Source organism: Arachis ipaensis, chromosome B10 (genome assembly GCF_059453495.1).
Source record: "Arachis ipaensis isolate K30076 ecotype BB chromosome B10, ASM5945349v1, whole genome shotgun sequence".
NCBI lineage: Eukaryota > Viridiplantae > Streptophyta > Magnoliopsida > Fabales > Fabaceae > Arachis > Arachis ipaensis.
Window position 1 is genome coordinate 143,241,860 of NC_142435.1, and position 23,021 is coordinate 143,264,880.

The 23,021-nt window shown below is 35.1% G+C and overlaps 3 protein-coding genes, 1 long non-coding RNA gene and 2 pseudogenes across 11 annotated transcripts; 2 read left to right on the forward strand and 4 right to left on the reverse strand.

Annotated features, from left to right (window-relative positions):
• Positions 1–219: 219 nt before the first annotated feature.
• Positions 220–1,876, reverse strand: LOC148581979 (uncharacterized). The gene is made up of 2 exons (XR_015881002.1): positions 1,512–1,876; positions 220–916 (listed from the first exon to the last, which is right to left on the reverse strand). It is a non-coding gene; the product is annotated as an uncharacterized LOC148581979 (long non-coding RNA).
• Positions 1,877–2,372: 496 nt separating this feature from the next.
• Positions 2,373–12,140, forward strand: LOC107622722 (pentatricopeptide repeat-containing protein At2g22070-like). Of its 8 annotated transcripts, none has more exons than XM_088484757.1 (7): positions 2,373–2,623; positions 4,771–5,484; positions 5,833–6,070; positions 7,483–10,256; positions 10,461–10,592; positions 11,154–11,250; positions 11,732–12,140. In XM_088484757.1, the coding sequence occupies exon 4, from the start codon at positions 7,589–7,591 to the stop codon at positions 9,953–9,955; it is 2,367 nt and encodes a 788-aa protein (XP_088340883.1). In that variant the 5' UTR covers positions 2,373–2,623; positions 4,771–5,484; positions 5,833–6,070; positions 7,483–7,588; the 3' UTR covers positions 9,956–10,256; positions 10,461–10,592; positions 11,154–11,250; positions 11,732–12,140. The 8 variants fall into 8 exon arrangements, with proteins under 8 accessions (XP_088340883.1, XP_088340882.1, XP_088340889.1 ...); XM_088484766.1 differs by having other exon boundaries at positions 2,389–2,623; positions 6,038–6,070; XM_088484756.1 differs by lacking the exon at positions 4,771–5,484 and having other exon boundaries at positions 2,379–2,623.
• An 895-nt stretch (positions 12,141–13,035) lies between these two features.
• Positions 13,036–15,198, reverse strand: LOC107621366 (pentatricopeptide repeat-containing protein At2g22070 pseudogene; annotated as a pseudogene).
• LOC148581980 (pentatricopeptide repeat-containing protein At2g22070-like) lies at positions 13,406–14,300 on the reverse strand. The gene is made up of 4 exons (XM_088494784.1): positions 14,084–14,300; positions 13,754–13,945; positions 13,515–13,639; positions 13,406–13,459 (listed from the first exon to the last, which is right to left on the reverse strand). Exons 1-4 carry the CDS (start codon positions 14,298–14,300, stop codon positions 13,406–13,408), a joined length of 588 nt encoding a protein of 195 aa, XP_088350910.1.
• A 1,173-nt stretch (positions 15,199–16,371) lies between the features above and the next one.
• Positions 16,372–18,478, reverse strand: LOC107621365 (senescence-specific cysteine protease SAG39 pseudogene; annotated as a pseudogene).
• Positions 18,479–20,543: 2,065 nt separating this feature from the next.
• LOC148581981 (uncharacterized) lies at positions 20,544–22,721 on the forward strand. Its single transcript, XM_088484775.1, has 2 exons — positions 20,544–22,372; positions 22,687–22,721. Exons 1-2 carry the CDS (start codon positions 21,184–21,186, stop codon positions 22,719–22,721), a joined length of 1,224 nt encoding a protein of 407 aa, XP_088340901.1. The 5' UTR covers positions 20,544–21,183.
• The last annotated feature ends 300 nt before the right edge of the window (positions 22,722–23,021 follow it).

The window sequence follows — 23,021 nt, forward strand, 5'->3', positions numbered from 1 at the left end:
TTCAAGACAACCTAATTAAGTTCATGACAAAAAAAAAACCTAATTAAGTTAAAGTAGTTAATTACTAAGGTTCTGAAAATCGAATCGGTCATCGAACCGCTCTAGTTATTGGTTTATTGGTTCATAGATTCAATTGGTTTAACTGTGGTTGAACCGAAAAAAATCGTTATATAATAAAATAATAAATAAAATATAAATAAATACACTAAAACATAATTATAGTCTAATATAAATTTTAAAATATCATCCAAATTAAAAGTACTACATAAACTAGAATGTTATAATCTCATTCAAATACAAACTCAAAAATCAAATAACAAAAACAACCAATCAACCATAAAATACCAGCATCCAAGTTTGTCATCAATTGTCAAAATCCGCCATAACTTGCCGCAGTTTTGCTTCCTTGATACATCAATTACTTAGACCATAAAAATCAAGTGGTGCAGCATAACATATACTACTACCACCACCCACTACCACTTTAATCTAAATCAGCATCAATCATATATAAATATACAATTAGATTTCATTTTTATTGTGCAAATACAACTACTCCTACTCTACCAGCACAATATATAACTTGTGAGCAAAGAAAAAAAACGAGATGAAAGTATCTCTTATCTCTGAGGTTCTTCTCAAAACCATTTATTATTAGTACTAGAGTCATCAACCCCACCACCATCATTATTATCATAATGTAATACATCATGGCTCATCATTATTAATTAATCGCCTCCAAATCAAGCTTCTTTCTAATACCTCTATATATAAATTAATCTCTCACTTATCTAAACCCTTGTGGCTTGCGAGACTTGTTTGTGGATTTGCCTAACAGAACAATCAAAGGAGATCAGAGGCCATGCAAAGCTTCATGTGTTTTCTTTCTTCTCTTTTTTTCTGTCATGTGAATTTTCTGTTTGTGGAATAAAGTGTGTTAGATATCAAGCTTATGATTTATCCATGCCTACATTGTTATAGCTTCATCAAGATTACCACAACTCTTGCAATGAATTTAAAAGCCTTGTTATGAATGCCAAGAATGAAATGAATTGAGTAGGTTTAACATGACAGGTTTAACAGGGCAGGAGTAGGTTTATCATGGCAGGTTTCCATCTTCCACTCAATGAACAATTTATTAAATCAACAACAGCAATCCAACCCAATAATCTCAACTCTCAAGTTCATAACAAACAACATCCAAAATTATTTAAAATTATTCACAATTATTCAACAAACAATAAAATCCAGTTCAGTAAACAAGGTAAAATCAAAGAGCTACTCAATCAAAGAGTTCACAGTTTAGCAGTTCATCATGTCACAAAATCCAGTTCAGTTTAGCAGGATCAGTTCAGAGTTCACAGTTTCAGAGTTCATCATGTCACAAAATCAAAGAGCTACTCAATGAACAGAGTTCACAGTATCAGAGTTCATAGTATCAGAGTTCATCATGCAACAGTTATTCAATGATTCAATCAAACAATCATAAGTTCATAACTAAAAAAAATTACCTGGAACTCTGGAAGCTCAAAGGCACCTTCAAGGCTTCAACTGAACATGCAATAGGGAGAGTGGGAGACAGCGACGCCGAGTGAACCAAGCAGTGGTGGAGCACCTTCGAAGGGACGACGGCTGCTACGCGATGGAGGTGGCTGTTCCAAGGAACGACGGCTGCTGCGCGACGGAGGTGACTGGTCGAAGGAGGTGACTGCGCGACGGAGGTGACTGCTTGACGGAGGTGACTGCTCGACGGAGGTGACTGCGCGACGGAGGTGACTGCTCGACAACGAACCCGTGTGGCCATGTGAGACTGTGAGACTGTGATGGCGTTATCTGATTCTGAAGCTCGATGAGAATTGTGAAGGGCTAAAGGCAATTAGGGATCAGAACATTGATTTAGGGTTTCAGAGGCGGAAACGGCAGCGTTTTGCTGTCCAGCCCAAAAACCAGCCGGGTCACGGTTCGGTTTGACCGAACGGTTCACTGGTCAACTCCGTTTTTTAGATTTTACGGTTTTGTTGATTGTCCGAACCGTTTTTGTGTCCGGTTCGCGATTCGACCGGTCGGTCCAAACCGATTTTCAGAACATTATTAATTACATAAAGCGGTTGGACATTGGTTGAGTGACAATATATGGTGCCTTTTAATATGTTGTATCTAGATCATGGTTTTAAAAATCGGACCGAACTGGACCGGTCGATCTGGTTCAATCGAGAATCGACAATAAAAAAATCCGGTCCAATATTTATAACCGTTGAAAAGAAAAATATTTAAAAACCATCAAACCGGCCGGTTGGACCGAACCGATAACCGGCCGGTTCGAACAAAAGGACGCCGTTTTGTTTATTTGAAAAAAGAAAAAAAAAAAAAGCAGAACCATTCGTGAACCAAGCACACCCCCCCCCCCCAAAAAAATCATTCGTGCACTCCGGGGAGACCTCTGAAGCCAAGGAAAACCCTAGCCCTTCATCGCCGCCGCCGTCCCCAAGTCCTCAGCGCCGCCGCTGCTTCCTCTTCCCCGTGTCGTTTTCATCTTCGCTGGCACGTCGTTTTCATCTTCCTCTTCCCCAGGTAGCTCGGCACGTCGTTTTCATCTTCGCTGGCTTCTCGGCACGGAACCCAGGTTAGTGGCCCTGCTTTCAATTCCGCGCCTCCGCTTCTTCCTTTTAATTTCTGAATGTTCGGTCTTCTTCTTCATTTGAAGTTCTGAAATTGTTGTTCAATTTTTGTTCCATTTTTCTTGTAATGTTTTGTAAATTGTAATTGTCTGCTGCTGATGGACCTGTCTTGTATTTGCTGGTTGCTGATGGCTGTAATTTTTTTTTTTTCAAATTTACTGATGGCTCGATGGCTCTGTTAAGTCTGTTGCTTTCAATTCTTTGCTCTGTTACTGATGGCTCGATGGCTCTGTTAGTTGCTGATGGCTCTTAATTTTTTTGTTCAAATTTACTGATGGCTTTGTTTGTAGTTGCTGGTTTTGCTGGGTGAAGGTTTAGTGTTTTGGAATGTTTTATAATTTGCTAATGTTTGTAATTGCTGGCTTTGTTTGTAATTGCTGGGTGAAGGTTTAGTGTTTTGTGATTATTGGTTAATGTTTTGGTTTAGTGTTCTCTCTTTTTCAGATTTCCCTTCTCCTTGTATTTTTGCGTGTTGCTGAATTGGTAATCAATAAATTTGCCTTTTTGCTGTAAATCAGGACTTTACTAGGATTTGTTAAATTTGTTGCTGTAACTTGAATTTGTTGCTGAATTTGTTGCTTCCCAGTCACAGAATCAGAACAGAATGCTCAGTCAGTGCTTGATTGATTGGCTTTGCTCACTGATTGTATTTGATGATAAATTTTAAATTGATAACTTTTAAATTTTAAATTTACACTGCCCATGTTACTGATTCACTGTTCTTTCAGTGCTTTTTGTTGTTGTTAATCATTGTGATGAGCTTTGTTAAAAATTTTCACTGTCTATATTACTGAGTGTTCCTTCAGTGCTTTTTGTTGTTGTTGTTAATAATTGTGATGAACTTTGTTAAAATTTGCACTGCCTATGTTACTGATTCACGGATTCATCCCTCTCGTCATTATCATTGGCATGAACTCCGAACCAAAACCCCAACTCTCTGGATAAAATTGTAACGAAAGCTAATTGGGACTTTTTCTTCTACTTAAGGTATGAATCAAAATGATGAGGCCAAGTTGTGAATACACAAGTGTCAACGGACTATAATATATATTGAGTTTGTGACATTAGAAGGGTGTAATAATAACAATAATGGAGTCATGTTATTTGAATATTGAGGTTTAACATTTAAACTCTCAGCTTCTCAGCCCTGTTTGATTCTTCATCTCAGGCAATTGAATCGAATCAACCAGGCCTTCCTTTTCTTTTTCTTTTAGTTGATTCTTAATTTTTCTAATATATGTAGCTTTCTGAATCAAGTGGATCAGATTATGTAGTTTTCTTGATTTGGGATATTTTCGGAGACGCATTAGAAGAGCTATTTTATTATTATGTTTGCTATAATAATATTCACATGTTCTGTATGCCTGTGATTGTTTCGGTGTTTACATTTTCTTTCCAACTCACTTGCTGTGGTTGTTCTTTGAGTTAAGGCTTTGTATATGTGCGTGAGAATATGTGATAATGTTGAATGCTGTTGCATCTAATAGGAGTTCTTGGAATATCTTCATCTTTGGTCCTTTATAATTTATTTATTATTTTATTCTAAAACGGTTTTTTCGGTTAAACCACCGGTTGGACCGGTTGGATCAATGAACCAGTGAACTAGTGACTAAAGCAGTTTGATGACTGGTATGGTTTTCAGAATCTTGATCTAAATTCAAATTTTGATAATGATTAAGTAGTAGATAGAACCCTTAAATATATGTGAGTGTGTAGTGTGGGTGAGTTTATGATACTTAAAATTAAAGGCTGTCCAGTCTATCTTAAAAAAAAATCACATAAAAAAAAGAGTCGTAATTAGTTCCACCAAAAGCTGAATTCTATTGAAACTAAGAATTAGTCGAAAATTTTCGGATATTCTTTTCGTCTTATGAATGCGACATCATTTTTTAGCACTAATTAACACGGACTGAAGTCTGAAATAATCTCTTAAGAGATGTATATTTGTTTTGAACATGACATGTATATAATGATATCAGATATATATCATTATGCACAAAAAAGAAAAAAAAAATTAAATAAACAATTTGTTTCTCAAAAAAAAAAATGAAAAATGACGTTTGTTGTATTACCTTTTTGTATATATACCAAGGTTCTGAAAACCGGTTCGGACCGGCCGGTCGAACCGGTTGAACCGTGAACCGTCGAAAAAAGCGGTTCGGACAACAGGTAAAATTGCAGATTTCAAAACTGGTCTGGAACCGGTTGGTCGAACCGAATTGTGACCCGGCCGGTTTTTAGAGAAGGCAACTAAATGTCGCCGTTTCAATCACCAGCAATCCCTAACTCTTACTCTATCGCGCAAGCCAAGTCTTAATCGAGCTTCTCTCAATCTCGCACACACACTTAGTCAGGGGGAGGGCTCCTCAATCCTCTCAATCTCATCGAGCTCACCTCTGTCCAGCCACCGTCTCGTGCCGCCGCCGGCTTCGTTCCTTCGAACAGCCACCACTGTTTCCTTCGAACAGCCACCGCCTCGTGCTCGCTCACTTCCCCTCCATTGCGCAGCAGCCAGTTTTCAGAACCTTGGCCCTCACTCACTCACTCTCTTCCCCCAACACCCCCTGTTCGTGAATCACTATCTTTGAACTGAAGCAAAGTTCAAAATCACCCAACCAAAACCCTAGGTTCTCCCTGCAACAGTTCTGAGACAGTGCCGCCGCGGTCCGTGCTGTCGGCGCCTCCGCGTCCTCTCTTGTAGCCCGGCGTCCTCCTTCCTCCTGTCTCCGTCATCCCTGGCTTCTCTATTTGAGGTTGTAGTAGCTTGGCGTCGTCTCGCCGGTCGCCGTTCGTGTCTCCATCGAAGGTTAGTGCATTGCTTTCACTTCTTTGGTTCTTCTCTTCCTTTTATGCTCTGTTTGCTGATTTTTGAATGTGAAATTGTGAATGGATTAATGGAAATCAAATAATTGATTTTGTGCTGCTGCTTTTTTTTTTAATTCCTGGATTTTTTGTTGAAATTTTATTGTTGCTGCTAAAAATGGAAATCAAATTATTATTGAAATTTTTTTGTTTAGCTTTATTGATTTCAGGTTTAGTGTGATTTAGTGTGTTTTGTAATATTTGTTGCTGTTTTGTAATATTTGTTGCTGAATGTTAAAAATGGAAATCAAATCAAATGCTGTTTGTTGCTGAATGATACTTTTTCTTGCAGAATGCTGAATGCTGTTGGTAGTATTAATTTTGTGCTGCTATTAATTTTCTGGCTGTGGTGCTACTGCTGTGGGTTCTGGGTTCTGGTGTGCTGTGGTGTGTTTTGTGGCTCTGCTGTGTTGATCATCTTTCTCAGTTGTGGATGTTCACTCCCCACTCTTCACTTGCTTTGTGTTGATCATCTTTCTCAATTTTCACACTCGCAGGAACAAGAAAACTAACTCTTTTTCTGCCCTCTGGTACCACTTCATCTCTCCTTCTATTTCTGCACTCCTTCATTGTATAGTAAGTCAACTCTTTGGATTATTGGCATAATTGAATTGGAGATTCAGGAGACACAGTTAATTTCTTAATACTGAAAATTCACCCTTAGTTTTGATCTAATTGTTTTGTTTAGTAGGAACTAATAGAATCATTTCATGGCTTTATCATTTTTGTTTTCCAATTTATACTAGTTTCTTGTAAGAGAATTAAAGCTAGCTAGTCTTGCCTTCCATTTTGCACAAATAGGAATATGTAAACAGGGCCATTTTATCAAAATTATAGTCACAATTAGGAAGTTTAATTTAATAGTATATGATGCAGATATGCCTATGGTACAGATATTTGAGTAGAAACGAAGTATTTGTACATTATAGCTTGCATATGTTGCGGAATAGGATAATAACAATTAAGAGTATCGAGTATTGATATACTTGTTATCTCTCTTTGAAATGTTACTTTCTATATTTACTGTTTTTAATTTAGCTTTGCATTCTCTCCGGACTTCTTGGAACAGTGATTATAGTGCTGGTTATTGGGTTTCTTTATCTGATATCTTCACACTTTGTACTATTTGAATTGGCATTTTCTTTTAATAGTCACTCACAAGCTGCTTCTATATTCTAGGAAGTTTATTTATAATTTATTTAGAGGAGTGCTAGGGGACCAGCAGAAATTGTGATATATAACCATCAATCAACCATCATAAGTGTATTTAATGGTGGGAGATTATATCCAATGGTGCAGAATTACTTATTTTACTTTTGATGGTTAAGTGCTGACCAAATTTTAACAAAATTGCAAAATTGCTGACCCCTTAGACTTTCTCATTTATTTATTATTTTATTCTAAAACGGTTTTTTTGGTTGAACCACAGTTAGACCGGTTGGACCAGCAAACCAGTAAACCAGTGACTGGAACGGTTTGATGACCGGTCCGGTTCTCAGAACCTTGGTGGTAAGGGTTGTGGGGGGTTACTGAATGCTAAACGCTGCGTTTTGAGGTTTTTGGGCAAAATAAAAAAACCGGCCGAGTTCCAGTTTGGTTCGACCAACCGGTAACTGGCCGGTTTAACGGTTCAATACCGGTTTTCATTTTTCTCGGTTTTGATATATAACTGAACCATAATGATCATCGGTTTGCGGTTCAACTGGTTTCACCGGCCGGTTCGAATTGGTTTTCAGAACATTGGTAATAATGCTCTTTTAATGAGAGTGATTTTTGTAGGTGTTGGACCAACTTGAATAAAACTTGGATAAAAAATACTTGGATGTGTAGCATAGCCCAGAAAATAATTCATTACCACGTCATATATGACTTTAATTTAATAAAATTGTGACGGAAGTTAAAGTTAGTTTATAAACCAACTAACACATGATATAATTTGTAGGTTGATTTCAGAATCTAAATTCTAAATTCCTCCAACTTCTCCGCGACTTCACCAATAGAGCCTCCATCTTCATGCGGGTGCTGAATTCAACACTCACTTTGTGTTGATGGGGATCACAAAACCTCCTTGCATTAGTTCTTATGCTTCCCATTCCGATTTATACGCCGATGTTCTCCAATCCGCTATCAAATCCAGAGACCCTTTTGTCGGAAGATCCGTTCATGCTCGAATCATCAAACATGGCCTTCACTTGGGTGTCTTCTTGATGAACAATCTCCTCAATTTTTATGCTAAAACTGGATCCTTCTCTGATGTTCACCGCGTGTTCGCTGAAATGCCGCTGAAGACCATTTTCTCTTGGAACACCATTCTGTCAGCATATGCCAAAAGGGGGAACTTCGAAGCTGCACGGCGAGTGTTTGATGAAATTCCTGAACCCGATTCTGTTTCCTGGACTTCAATGATAGTGGGGTATAACATGTTGGGTCGTTGTGATAATGCCATTCATATGTTTCTCAGGATGATTTCATGTGGAGTGTCGCCAACCCAGTTCACATTTACCAATGTTCTTGCTTCATGTGCTGCAACTGAAGCACTGGATATTGGTAGAAAGGTTCACTCCTTCATTGTAAAACTTGGATTATCCAGTGTTGTTCCTGTGGCCAATTCACTTCTTAACATGTATGCAAAGTCAGGTGATTCAGTAATGGCAAAGGTTGTGTTTGACCGGATGAGGTTGAAAGACAAATCAACTTGGAATACTATGATTTCAATGCATATGCGTTTTGGTCAACTTGACCTTGGACTTGCCCATTTTCAGGAAATGACTGATCCAGACATTGTCTCTTGGAATTCGATCATTACAGGATATACTCATCAAGGGCATGATGTCAAAGCCCTTGAAGTTTTTTCGCTTATGCTTAACAGTTCATCTTCAAAGCCAGATAAGTACACCTTGGGAAGTGTTTTGTCAGCTTGTGCCAATCTTGAAAATTTGAAACTTGGGAAACAAATCCATGCGTACATGGTAAGAGCTAATCTAGACATATCTGGAGCCGTGAGAAATGCTCTGATCTTAATGTATGCAAAGGCTGGTGGCATTGAAATTGCTCATAGGATTGTAGATATTATAGGTATCTCAAATCTTGATGTTATAGCATTCACATCACTGTTAGATGGCTTTGTCAAAATTGGGGATATAAACCCGGCAAGAGATATATTTGACTCACTAGAATATCCAGATGTAGTTGCATGGACAGCCATGATTGTAGGTTATGCACAGAATGGTTTACTTAGCGATGCTTTGGATCTCTTCAGGAAAATGGTTAGAGAAGGTCCAAAGCCAAACAACTATACTTTAGCTGCAGTTTTAAGTGTCTTTTCAAGCTTGGCTTCACTTGGTCACGGTAAGCAGCTTCATGCAACTGCCATAAGATTGCAAGAAGCATCATCAATTTCTGTTGGTAATGCTTTAATTACTATGTATTCAAGATCAGGAAGCATCAGAGATGCAAGGAAAGTATTCAAACAGATATGCTCTAACAAGAATAAATTGACTTGGACTTGCATGATTATAGCTCTAGCTCAACATGGTTTTGGAAAAGATGCCGTAGAACTGTTTGACACTATGCTGAAACTTGATATAGAGCCTGACCAAATTACTTATGTTGGTGTCTTGTCTGCTTGTTCGCATGTGGGATTGGTACAACAGGGTAAGAGTTACTTTAGTTTAATGAAAAATGTTCATCACATTGAACCCACTTCTAGCCATTATGCTTGCATGATTGACCTGCTTGGGCGTGCTGGATTGCTTGAAGAAGCATATCATTTTATAAAAAACATGTCTGTTGAACCAGATGTTATAGCTTGGGGTTCACTTTTGGCTTCTTGCAGGGTTCATAAAAATGTGGATTTAGCTAAAGTGGCAGCTGAAAATTTGCTTCTTCTTGATCCCAACAATAGTGGGGCTTACTCGGCACTTGCTAATACGCTTTCAGCTTGTGGAAGATGGAAAGATGCTGCTATGATTAGGAAAGCAATGAAGGACAGAGCAGTAAAGAAGGAACAAGGAATAAGCTGGGTTCAAATCCAGAACAAGGTCCATATTTTTGGGGTTGAAGATGGGCTTCATCCACAAAGAGATGCAATATATAAAATGATTTCAAAAATATGGACGGAGATAAAGAAAATGGGCTTTATTCCAGACACTGATTCTGTCTTGCATGATCTAGACCAAGAAGTGAAGGAACAAATCCTTAGACACCATAGCGAAAAACTCGCTATTGCATTTGCTTTGTTAAATACTCCAGGATATGCCACACTAAGGATAATGAAGAACCTTAGAGTCTGCAATGACTGTCATTCCGCCATAAAATATATCTCTAAGCTTGTCGGTAGAGAAATTATTGTAAGAGACTCCACACGTTTTCATCATTTCAATGATGGTTCATGTTCATGTCAGGATTACTGGTAGAAGAAACAGTGGAATTTCATGAAGTATCCGACTAAAACTGAGGAGTAATTTTTACAAGTATATTAAACTGAAAATATATAAATGTACACAGGAGCTTAAAATCATTCACTTTTTTAGATGAGTTTGCCTGAGGTCTGACTTCAAGTGGACGCGCGCTAGAATGCTTCAGAGTCAATCAAATGCTTGTGTTCTTGTTCGTGCTTCGCGCCGTCCTGTTATCGCCCATGCTCTGCCTTGTCCCGCCTTCGCCGCCCTGTCTCGCACCGTTGGGCTGTCGATGCCTTGCCTCACGTCGTCTAAGGTATATTAGCTTTTTTGTTATTGATTCACGAGGTATATTGGCTTTTCTGTAAACACAAAATCCGAATTTTCAGTTGTGGAAATCAATAGATATGGGATTAACAGGGAGATAAACCTTTCACAATGATGAGGTTCTTACAAATTTTGTACTGAGTTGATTCTATTATAATAAGAATGGTATATTTCCTATGTTTGGGTCTTGCAGTGTTCAAACTTGGAAAAAAATGACACTCTTAGCATTGAGAATATTTTAGCAAAAGCATTGTTAGATTCACCGAATAAAAAAGAGAAGAGAATCACAACTGTTAATCCATTGGCTTCAAGCACTTGGGAAAAGGTACATTTTGATCAATTGTTTACCCATTTTCCCGAATAGCTTATGTGATTGGAATGAAGTGAGGTTGATACCTAACAAACTTGCAGTAAAAATTCTAGCTTTGCTTGGAACTCATTTGGCATAGCTAATTTTATGATATATTATATTATAAGATAATAAAATTATTTTTCATTATCACTATAATTATAATTATATACCTATGATATCACTGCCTCTAGTTTGCTCTACTATATTTCACTCTTTCTTTTCCCAAAAAAAAAAAAATGCAAACAAATTTATACTGTATTGTCTGGTAAATTAATTTTCGTGCCTCTAGTTGTTCATATTTTAATACTGAGTATTATATTCATTAATATATGGTGTGTCATGATGAACTGCAATGCGCTGCCAAGAAATTTTGATTTATTGTTTGAATGTGTTAGGAAGCTAATGGGACAGGCCTGAGCTCTTGTTCATTTGATGAACTCGTTGACTTAATGGTTTTCCCTTGATTATGCTATATTGGTGTATCTATTATGACAAAATTATAATGCTAATTGCCTAATTTTATTTCAATTTCAGGAGGCCAACAAGAGTGGTAACAACTGATTACCTTCACCATGGGCAATTGTTGCCTTGCTTATTCTGGGAATTTAACGAGTTTATGACACTTTATAAGGTGAGTGTTAGCTTTATAATGGGCAAATATAAAGGAATAGGAATACGAAAAAAAAGAATAGGAACTAAGGCGTAATTTACAAAACCAATTGTTTCCGTTGCTGGTAGAGCTTCTTTTCTTACTATAGTGTTCATATTATTTTGTAATATGAATGAAAGTTATTCAGTATGCATATTTGAAAAAAAAATAAAATAAAGGGCTTAATTTACACTTTTGAATTCGGTCATTCTGTTAAAACAGTTTACAGTAATCAAATGATAAGTGTAAATAACTATTTACATATATTATTTCTTTGTTTGTTTGTGATTGTGTATTATGGAATTAATGGAATCTGAAAAGTACAGTTATTATTTGGTTTCAACATTATGAATCTTTGATAAAATTTACACTCTGTTTAGAAATTATTTCTTTTTGCAGTTTACGGTACAATTAGCTAAGGCATTGGCTTTATCTGTTGAAAACTCTTCTTTGTACTGTGCAGGCTTCATCATGCTTTGTTTAGAAGAATTTAAGTGTTAAGACATTTGTTCTTCTTTGATAACACGCCCAAAGATCTCATCCGATGACCATGGAAAGATAAAATTGAACCAATTACCAGACAACACACAAAAGCTTTGGAACAGTTCACTCGAGCCGGTGAAGAAATTCCTGTGGAATAGAGCGTTGGACAACTTCATTCAACTCATTCTTGATCTCTTTGTGGACATAGTAAAATACCTAGTTGTACCTATGTTCATAGTTACCTCCATTAGTGAATTATCTTACTCTCCATATGAATGGAAGCTGACTCTTGTTCCTATTCCATTTCTCTTCGCAAACTACTGACAATAACAACATTCTTCTATGAGCTCGCACTCGTCAATTAGAAAATAAATTCATTTTTAGTTTCATGGCTTAGTTTGAATTTAAGTAATTTATCATCTAAACTAATCTCATATTTAATATTATTCTACATAGTTAATAAATAAAAAGATGTATTAATTGCTACCAAGAGAAGAAATATAATTCATGACAAACAACCACACTCCTAGTTCTTAACTAACAATTTATTCTTTTATTATTGGAATAATAATATGGAAAAGTCTAGGGGACCAGCAATTTTGTTAAATTTTGGCCAGCATGTAATCAGCAAAGAAAAGTGAGCCATTGGATGAAATCTCACATTAATCTCACACCATTAAAACCATCATTGATGGTTATTTGATGGCTACAAATCACAAAAGTTGCTGCTCCTAACATTCCTCTAATAATATAATATCACGCTGAACTTGTATAAAGATTCCTCCTCTCCTAGTCTCCATGCATCTCCGTATATCTTCAAATTAAAGTCACATAACATTATATAAGATGATTGAGTTTAACTTTACTTAAATTAATTAGTTCCTGCCAATTGTTACTTTACTTCCTCATGCATCCCATGAATCATACATCATTAGCATGATGATTCCATAATCCATACAAATCATATGTACTGGTTAGTTAGCCAATTAGGATATAGGATGTGAATTCATCTGCAACTGTTAGCTTATTTGCATTTATGATCGAGTAATGCTGGACACCAATTTTTTTTTGTGAAGCTGGACCACAAATTTTATGGAACCAGCCTTACATATGATGCTAAATTAAGAATTTTTGTCACAACATAATGTGTATTTAGACAGATTAGCAGTCAATTCCTGTGAGTTAGTTGAAAAATGAACACACTTCTGGCATGCACCCAACTAGAATATAAGATTATGATTTATGAATTAATAATTGGCACGATTGATAAATATTATTATTAAGTTATTTCTGAGTAATCATATAGCAGAAAATTGTTATTTTGCGTTAACGTGATATACCATTTACATTTAGAGAACCCATGCAACTCTTAACAAAAAAAATTTGAATACATGCAAGGCCATAAAAAATTAGGTAGAATAACCTTGCTCCTCCAACTAACCAAAGAACCTGAATTGGAAAAAATATATCTATTTCAATGGGTAGGTTAATCGTAACAAAAAAAATAAAAATAAAAATAAAATTGTATGTTGCATTTGCATAAATACTCATGCTTATTAATGCATTGAATATTTGAATTGTCACAAACCAGCATTGGATTGCTATCACACCTCAACATAAGATTTGGCACTGCCATAAAGATGAGTTTCTTTCCCTATTCTTCTTTTGATGAAGCGGTGTACTCGGTTCCACGTCCCAAAAAAGTTACCTTCAATGTGATGAACATTTTTCATTAAACTAAAGTAACTCTTACCCTATTGTACCAGTCCCACGTGCGAACAAGCAGACAAGATACCAACATAAGTAATTTGGTCAGGCTCTATGTCAAGTTTCAGCATAGTGTCGAACCGTTCTACGGTATCTTTTCCAAAATCATGTTGAGATAGAGCTATAATCATGTAAGTCCAAGTCAATTTATTCTTGTTAGAGCATATCTGTTTGAATACTTTCCTTGCATCTCTGATGCTTCTTGATCTTTAATACATAGTAATTAAATCATTACCAACAGAAATTGATGATGCTTCTTGCAATCTTGTGGCAGTTGCCTGAAGCTGCTTACCGTGACCAAGAGAAACCAAGCTTGAAAAGACACTTAAAACCGCTGCTAATGTATAGTTGTTTAGCTTTGGACCATCTCTAACCATTTTCCTGAAGAGATCCAAAGCATCGCTAAGTAAACCATTCTGTGCATAACCTACAATCATGGCTGTCCATGCAACTACATCTCAAAATTCTAGTGAGTCAAATATATCTCTTGCCAGGTTTATATCCCCAATTTTGACAAAGCCATCTAGCAGTGATGTGAATGCTATAACATCAAGATTTGAGATACCTGTAATATCTACAATCCCATGAGCAATTTCATTGCCACCAGCCTTTGCATACATTAAGATCAGAGCATTTCTCACGGCTCCAGATATGTCTATATTAGCTCTTACCATGTACGCATGGATTTGTTTCCCAAGTTTCAAATTTTCAAGATTGGCACAAGTTGACAGAACACTTCCCAAGGTGTACTTATCTGGCTTTGAAGATGAACTGTTAAGCATAAGCGAAAAAATTTCAAGGGCTTTGACATCATGTCCTTGATGAGTATATCCTGTAATGATTGAATTCTAAGAGACAATGTCTGGATCAGTCATTTCCTGAAAAAGGGCAAGTCCAAGGTCAAGTTGACTAAAATGCATATGCATCGAAATCATAGTATTCCAAGTTGATTTGTCTTTTAACCTCATCCGGCCAAACACAACCTTCACCATTACTGAATCAACTGACTTTGCATACGTGTTAAGAAGTGAATTGGCCACAGGAGCAACACTGGATAATCCAAGTTTTATAATGAAGGAGTGAACTTTTCTATCAATATCCAGTGCTTCAGTTGCAGCACATGAAGCAAGAACATTGGTAAATGTGAACTGGGTTGGCGACACTCCACATGAAATCATCCTGAGAAACATATGAATGGCATTATCAAAATGACCCAACATGTTATACCCCACTATCATTGAAGTCCAGGAAACAGAATCGGGTTCAGGAATTTCATCAAACACTCGCTGTGCAGCTTCGAAGTTCTCCCTTTTGGCATATGCTGACAGAATGTTGTTCCAAGAGAAAATGGTCTTCAATGGCATTTCAGCGAACACGCGGTGAACATCAGAGAAGGAACCAGTTTTAGCATAAAAATTGAGGAGATTGTTCATCAAGAAGACACCCAAGTGAAGGCCGTGTTTGATGATTCGAGCATGAACGGATCTTCCGACAAAAGGGTCTCTGGATTTGATAGCGGATTGGAGAACATCGACGTATAAATCGGAATGGGAATCATAAGAAGTAGTGCAGGGAGATTTTGTGATCCCCATCAACACAAAGTGAGAGTGTTGAATTCAGCACCCGCATGAAGATGGAGGCTCTATTGGTGAAGTCGCGGAGAAGTTGGAGGAATTTAGAATTTAGATTCTGAAATCAACCTATAAATTATATCATGTGTTAGTTGGTTTATAAACTAACTTTAACTTCCATCACAATTTTTTTAAATTAAAGTCATATATGACGTGGTAATGAATTATTTTCTAACTATGCTACTTATCCAAGTATTTTTTATCCAAGTTTTATCTAAGTTGGTCCAACACCAACAAAAATCACTCTCATTAAAAGAGCGTTATTAATTATATACTCTTTTCAGTCTTTTGTATATTTTTTATGGTATTGTTCGGTTGTTCGGTTCCTGAATAGGTCGGGGGTGTTGGATACTCTAGATTGACAGGGGATCTGGATCCGGATCGTTCTCGAGTGACGGGATCTCACAGACTGGCATGGTGGGGAGTGGAGGAGGGCTCGAGGATCTTTCAAACTGGTTGGTGCGACGTGGGGGGAAGCCACCAGTAAAAAGGACTCCGACGCTCAAGTCAGAATTTATACAAGGTGGCAGAAAAAAATAAGGGATAGGTGTCATACCTCTAGAAGGGGTAGGACCCTCCCCTTATATAGTCCGTGCTGGGGTGAACCCCTCATGGGTAGTCCCACCTTTCAGAAAATTTCCTTCCCCAGCTGTCAGGTGCCTCGTGGAGGGATGCTTGGATCGTTCACCGGTTCGGATTTTGTCAACCCGTCGGGTCGGCCGGCCGCTCAGATTCGAGCATTGGGCCAGCTGGGCTGGACCTGAACAGGTATAAAAAAATATTTTTTTTTTATTTTTTATCAATTATTTTTATTGTTAGATATAACAAATGTAGAGAAAAAAAATCTTAAAAAATAACGGGAATGAAATAAGCTTCGCTTGGGTACTGAACATGAATCTGTTTGTACATTGTTCCTTCATATGATTAAGCTCTTTATTGTCCTTTTATTCCTTTTAGCTGAGAATACTTAGGATATACTGATATAGCATTCATCTTTATAAAAAAAATGTCAATATCATAGACTATGGCATATATATACTACAATAATAATGCTAGAATCTAAGAGGAAACAAAAGCATTGAATATATGGCATATATACCAAGGACCATTTCTTTATATGATTGAGAATAAGATTATTTTTCATACATAACACCAGTACTTACAAACACACGAGAAGCTTAAATTAAGAGCATGCATATGCATATAATAATAACAATTAGCCCTTTATTTTTATTTATAGTATGATGATAACGATAGATTTAGCTTAATTATTATTATCACATCATGCATGCATGAACTAGAGTACTTAATTAATTAAGCAAAAGCAACCGGATAAAGAGGATTCATAGCAAGACCACATAAACCCTTGTTAGATTTTATGTCTCTCTTCATCCTCATGTAACCATTTTCGCCCCAATTTTTGCCCCATGAATTTTTTACTATCCAATACTTAGTACCATCTTCGGTTGAACCGTAACCAACTACGGCAACAACATGGTCGCTCTTAGTTCCACATTTTCCGGTGAAAACCCCGCCAGAGTAGAACTGGAAAGCCTTTTGTCCGGCTTCAATGTCAACTCCGACCGGTTGGTTCGCGACGGCTTTGAGGAGCGCCTTTTCATTGTTTTTAGGAACCTTTTCGTAGCCCTTGATAGAGGCTACAGGTTCCTTCTTCTTAGAATTGCAAGTCCTATCAACATGTTTGTAAGGGTATTTTGCTTCACTTGCAATCCCTCCTTTTTTAGCTATGAATTTGAAGGCATCTTCCACGAAACCGCCACTACATCCACCAGATTTTCCTCTAACACAATCTACTAGTTCTTGCTCTGAGAGGGATTCTAATTTTCCTGTGCTAATTTGGTGGAGAGGAGTGCTAGGGAGCAGCAGAATTTGTGATGTTTAGCCATCAATTAGTCATTATCAATATTTTTAATGATGTGAGATGAGATCTAATAGTGTAGGATTAATCATTTTTCCTTTGATGGTTAAATGCTGGCCAAATTTCAATAAAAGTGGTGGCCCTACACTTATCCTTTGGTGGATACCTTCTACTGTAGCCACGGCTGCAAAAGCCCAACAGCTACCTATAGTGTTGGTAAAAAAGGGAAGAACAAATATCAACTTCCGTTGGCAAATAATTAATTCAATAATGTTAGAGAAACAAAAAGAAAAATAAGAGTTTGTCTTATTTAATATTTATTAATTATTGTAATAATTAATAATATTAAACATAAGTTATGGTTATTTTTAGTTAAATTTCTTTAATTACTAAACATTTTGGTAATTAAATTTTTATATATTAGTGTCTTAACTAATCTAGCTCGTATATTTGTTATTATTGTACATACTTAATTTATAAAAATAATTAGATTAATAGGTATATTAGTGCCTACTAGCTAATACATTAATATGATCGATATACATATAACAAAAAATATGTTGTATGTTTTAAAATTATATTTCATCTATGTACCAAAAAATAAACAAATTTTCATCATTATTTTTAGTTTTCAACATTATTTTTAAAACATTCAATTTGAAAATAAATAGCTATATGTTTTTACAATACATAAAAAAATGCATATTAAATGTGTTTAAAGAATATCCAAATATCAAATTAAATTTTATTTTATATATAATATCGAATTATTTTATATTAGTAATATAAAATTATCTTCTCAAAAATGTTACATGCAAAAAAATCTAATAGACTAATATTTAGATAAAAATATAAAACTCAGTTCATCATCATATACTATACACGGAAATTCCTTAACCTGAAATAATAATAATAGAAATAAACATGAAAAATACAATTATATATGGTAATTACATACCACAATCTTTCTGGTCCTTGATTGGAGTAACAGCACCTCTTTTCCTCCAGTCTATAGTTTCAGGAATGTCTGTGACATTTTCATACCTAAAAGGTGTTTTTATTTCTTCCATCCCCAATAAACCAAGTGACCCCTTTTTCCCATTAAGTGATGAAGCCTTAAATTCTTCAAAGGTTTGGTCAGCAAATTGATTAACACCAAGTTTGAAAGTTAAGTTCTTATTATTAGCATTGAATGACTCAATGAACTCAACGTTTTCTTTGAATATTTGGTAACGTTTTTCTTTTTCAGCAACATCTCTGTAATACTTCCCATGTTCTACCATGCCTCTAGCTCAACAAGCTCGCGAGACATTGTTACCCGAGAGTTCCATAAAGCAAGGATGACGAACAAAGCTAAAACATAAAGGCTTTGGCTAAAGGAAGCCAATGATTGATGCTTGGAATAGTGTAGGGATATATAGGTGATGAGGGTTTTTGTTATGATAATCATGGTCTTAATATAAATTTCAATCCAAGAAAAAGATGAACAAAATAAAAGTTTAAAATTTGAAGTAAGAACGAAAATAAATTATGAAAATATTATAATTAAAAAGAAAAAACATAGAAAGATCACAAATAATAAATACTGTATTTTTCGTCGGGCATGTATATGTATATATAAAAACAATTATATTACGTATATACCAAAATCAATCACTAAAATTAGCTACTAATTAGTATAAAATATATATTAAAATATAAATAAGTATTGAAAATAAATTAAATAACACATATATTTATACACAAATATATTTATGACTGATTTTAGTGACTAATTTTAATATCCACATAGTATTTTTTATATAAAAAATCTATTTGTGTATCATCTTTAGCCACTACAATTTTTTTTTTTTTTACTTTTCTTTTAGTTTATTTTTCTTTAACTTACATTTAAGAACTTCAACTAAAAAAAAATTGAATTGAAATTAAAAAAAATTAAGAACTTTGTTTAGCATCAAACTTGAACGTTGATATAACAATATTTATAATTAAGTTAGGTTGGTCTAGTGGTTAACTCACTAATCTGTTTAAATAAGTGTCGGGATTCGGAAGTTCGAATTATGTTTTGTATATGCAACAACTTATTTGTCGACGTTTGTCGGATTGAAAAATATCGTAAGAAACTAGAAAAATATAACAATATTTACAAAAATATATTTAACAAGTACCAATAATACATGGATAGTAGTTGGTTTAGTTATAAAACACTAAAACATGTCCGTGATTGATCTCAAATTTGAATTCTATAAATAGAAAATTTGATACTGAAAGCGATTAATTTTTCTTTTATCCAAATTAATGACATTTCTAATAATAAAATCTAAATATCAAATACAAAGAGAGAAAAGTGTATAGTATTATAGAGTTTAATTTTAATACAGTATAAATAATTTTATATACATGATTATCTCATTAGATTTATGTGTTTAGATTATATTTTAAATAATAAATTTAAAAAGTAAGCATTTTTATTAATGTAATAATATATAGTTAATTATTCTATAAAAACTTATACTGAACAGCATATAAAAATTAAGTTCATTAAATTAATGTAAAGTTAATCTCATATATTTTGGGACTTAATGCTAATAGGTGTCTATGAAATGGGAAGATAATTCCCCATACATAGAGAGCAGTCGTCCATTTATCCTTGCTTTATATTATAAATAATCTTTTACTAAAGATATTTAGTGTCAAAATAACTTTTGTACTATGTATCTATATGACACAAATAGTATGTATAAGAACATTTGTAAAATGTGAAGGAAATACAAAAGAAACTATCTTCTTTTGAAAATAGACAAGTTTACTCCTCAAAAGTCTCTTTTCAAGAGTGGAATATTGATTCTTTCTTAGACTACTATTGTATAGTGAGCATCTACCACTAATTAAATCAACACCCTTATTATTAATAGTTTTATTACTTCATTTCAAATAACTCAAACGAAAAAGATGATCAATACAAAAATTAGACTATGTTATCTTATTCTGAGATAAAAATCTACGTGCATGTAAAAAATTAGTTATTAAATACGTAATAATATATTATATATAAAAATATATTATTTAATTTAATTTAAACATATATTTTATATGAATGAACTGATTTGGTCAATTGTTAATAATGTATGTATAGAGATTAATTCTCATATATAAACAGTATATGTGCTATTCAATCAAATTAGCAAACAATTAGTCACCAAAAAAAAATTAGCCGACAATTTGACATGATAGATCCTTAATGATAAAACGAAAAAAATTGTCTTTTATAAATCTCATATATTATCATGAAAATTATTTTTTTTAAAAGTTTAAATGGATAAAAAAATCATAAAAATAATTATATCTCTAACTTATTCTCTTATATAAGAGTTTTTTTTGTTTTTGTAGATTTGTATAAATTTTTTATATAAGTTTTTTTTATTTATTTTATATATATATTTTTTAAAATAACAACGATCTAATATTAGACATCTTAATCATATAAGTTGTTACATGACTTAACACTTCTACTAGTTAGTTAGTGTAGTGAGCTTATGTGTATAGTGTTGGTTACAAAACTTATCAGTGACTTAGTTACTTTGTACAAGAGAGAAGAATTAGTTAGCAGTAGAGTAATTAGTGACTATATATATCAACAGTATTATTTTGTATGGATAGTTTTTGCATTCCCATTTTTCAAGTGGAATGGTGATTGAGATGTGAATAAGAAACACACTCTCCCTTCTCTGAGTTTCGTGAAGTCGCTCTTTCATCTTCCAGAACTCACCACTTTCACATGGTGCGGTGAGCGTGGATGGAAGGATTGAGAAACTTCGAAAGAAACTTGAATGCAACTTCGATTTCGTCTCCCTGTTGATTCAATTAACCTGCATGCAGTTTCAATTCCTTCTTCTTGCAAATTCAATTTCATCTTCTTCTTCTTCTTTCTTTCTTCTTCGATTTCATCTTCTACTCCGTTTCTTCTTCTTCTTTGTTTCTTCTTCCTTCTCCCTTGAACTCACACAATAGAGACTGATGAGAGCTACTTTGTTCTGCACAAAGCTAATTCAGACAAATAGTGATCCGATCAGCGAGTTCTAGGGCGAAAATTCCACAAATCCATCAGTTCTTAAAATTTCTTTAAAATTGAATCCAGAGCAAGAAATTGAAGAAATGGCGTCAGACAACAATCCACCGTTCTCTTCTGTAGACATCCAGGCTCTTGCAAGTTTGGTTAACCAGATCAATCTTATGCAATCGAATGCAACAAGAACGCAATCAAATCCTGCATTGGATCCAGTGAGTCCCTATTTTCTGCATCCCGGAGAAAATTCAGGTTCTTCTTTACTTTCGACTCCTTTAGTAGGAAACAATTACCAAATTTGGGAGAAAGCTATGTGGAGAGCACTTACATCAAAGAATAAACTAGGATTTGTAGATGGATCAATTAAAAAACCTGAAAGAGGAACTACATTGTTTGAAGCATGGGAACGATCTAACACATATGTGATTTCTTTGATTAATCAATCTTTAAGCCCTGAGATAGCTAAGAGTGTAGTGTGGATAAATTCTGCTGAGAAATTGTGGAAAGAATTAAAGCATAGGTACTGTCACGGAGACATATATAGAATTGCAGAACTAGAGGAAGATCTATTTGCTACAAGACAAGGAGAGTTAACAATTACTGCTTACTATACAAAATTGAAAGAGATTTGGGAAGAATTAGATAATTTGCGCCCGATCCCGATCTGTTCAAGATGTTCTGAAAACTGCACCTGTGAATTGAATATATTGAGAGGTTATAAGGAAGACTCAAGTGTTGTAAGACTCTTGCGTGGATTGAATGATCAATATTCTACTGTACGATCTCAAATCATGCTGATGAAACCATTGCCCAAGGTAGATGCAGTTTTTTCTGATTTGCTTCAGCAAGAAAGGCAGTTTAACATGAATGAAATGGTTGAAGGGAAGGCATTGATAACCAATGCAAGAACTGATGGTGGAATTATTAGAGGAAGGGGTAGAGGCAAAGGAGGTAGGGGGGGCCATGGCAATTATCACAAGACTGGAAGAGGTTCAAAGCAGTGCAGTTATTGTGGCAAAAATGGCCATCTAATAGACACATGCTATAAAAAGCATGGATTCCCTCCTCATTTCAAGAATGGTGGTGCCTCTATCAACAATTTGGTTGCTGAAGAAAGTGATGATAACAGCAATCAGTCTCAAGAAGCATTCGGCAATTCTGAGCTTGGCTTTACTTTAGAGCAAAAGGAAGCATTATTAGCTCTCTTGAATCAGCAAGATGCACAACCAAAGCATAGCATAAATCAAATTGTTGCCACCACACTTCCGTCAAACCAAGGTATATCTTACATAATGTCAATGTCCATTTTCAGTCCAAAATCCTGGGTCATTGACTCAGGTGCTACAAATCATGTTGCCTATTCAAAGTCATTTTTTCAATGCCTATATCAAATAAAACCTGTTCTTATTAATATGCCTGATGGTACCAATACAATAACCCAATATGCAGGAACCATAGTATTCTCAGACCAGTTTAAATTGTTTCATGTGTTTTTCATTCCAACATTCAAATTTAATCTAATATCTGTGTCTAAATTGACTGCCGATTCAAAATTAAAACTTACATTTGATGAATTTGGTTGTGAAATTCAGGAAAAGATTACCATGAAGACAATTGGTGTAGCTGAACAGAGAAGAGGCTTGTATGCTTTTGAAAACCTCACACCTGTTCAAGCTACATCTTCATCTGTTCTTCCATCTACATCTGCACTGGCTATTGAGCCTACACAATCTGCATCTTCATCTGTTCTTTCATCTGCATCTGCACTAGCTGTTCAGCCTGCACAATTAGATAACTCTGAGCTCTGGCACCTCAGATTAGGACACATACCTCATGATAGGATTGTTGTAATGAAAAAAGAATACAATGACTTGAATTTTTCTGCTTGTAATAATCCTTGTGACTCATGTCACTATGCAAAACAAAA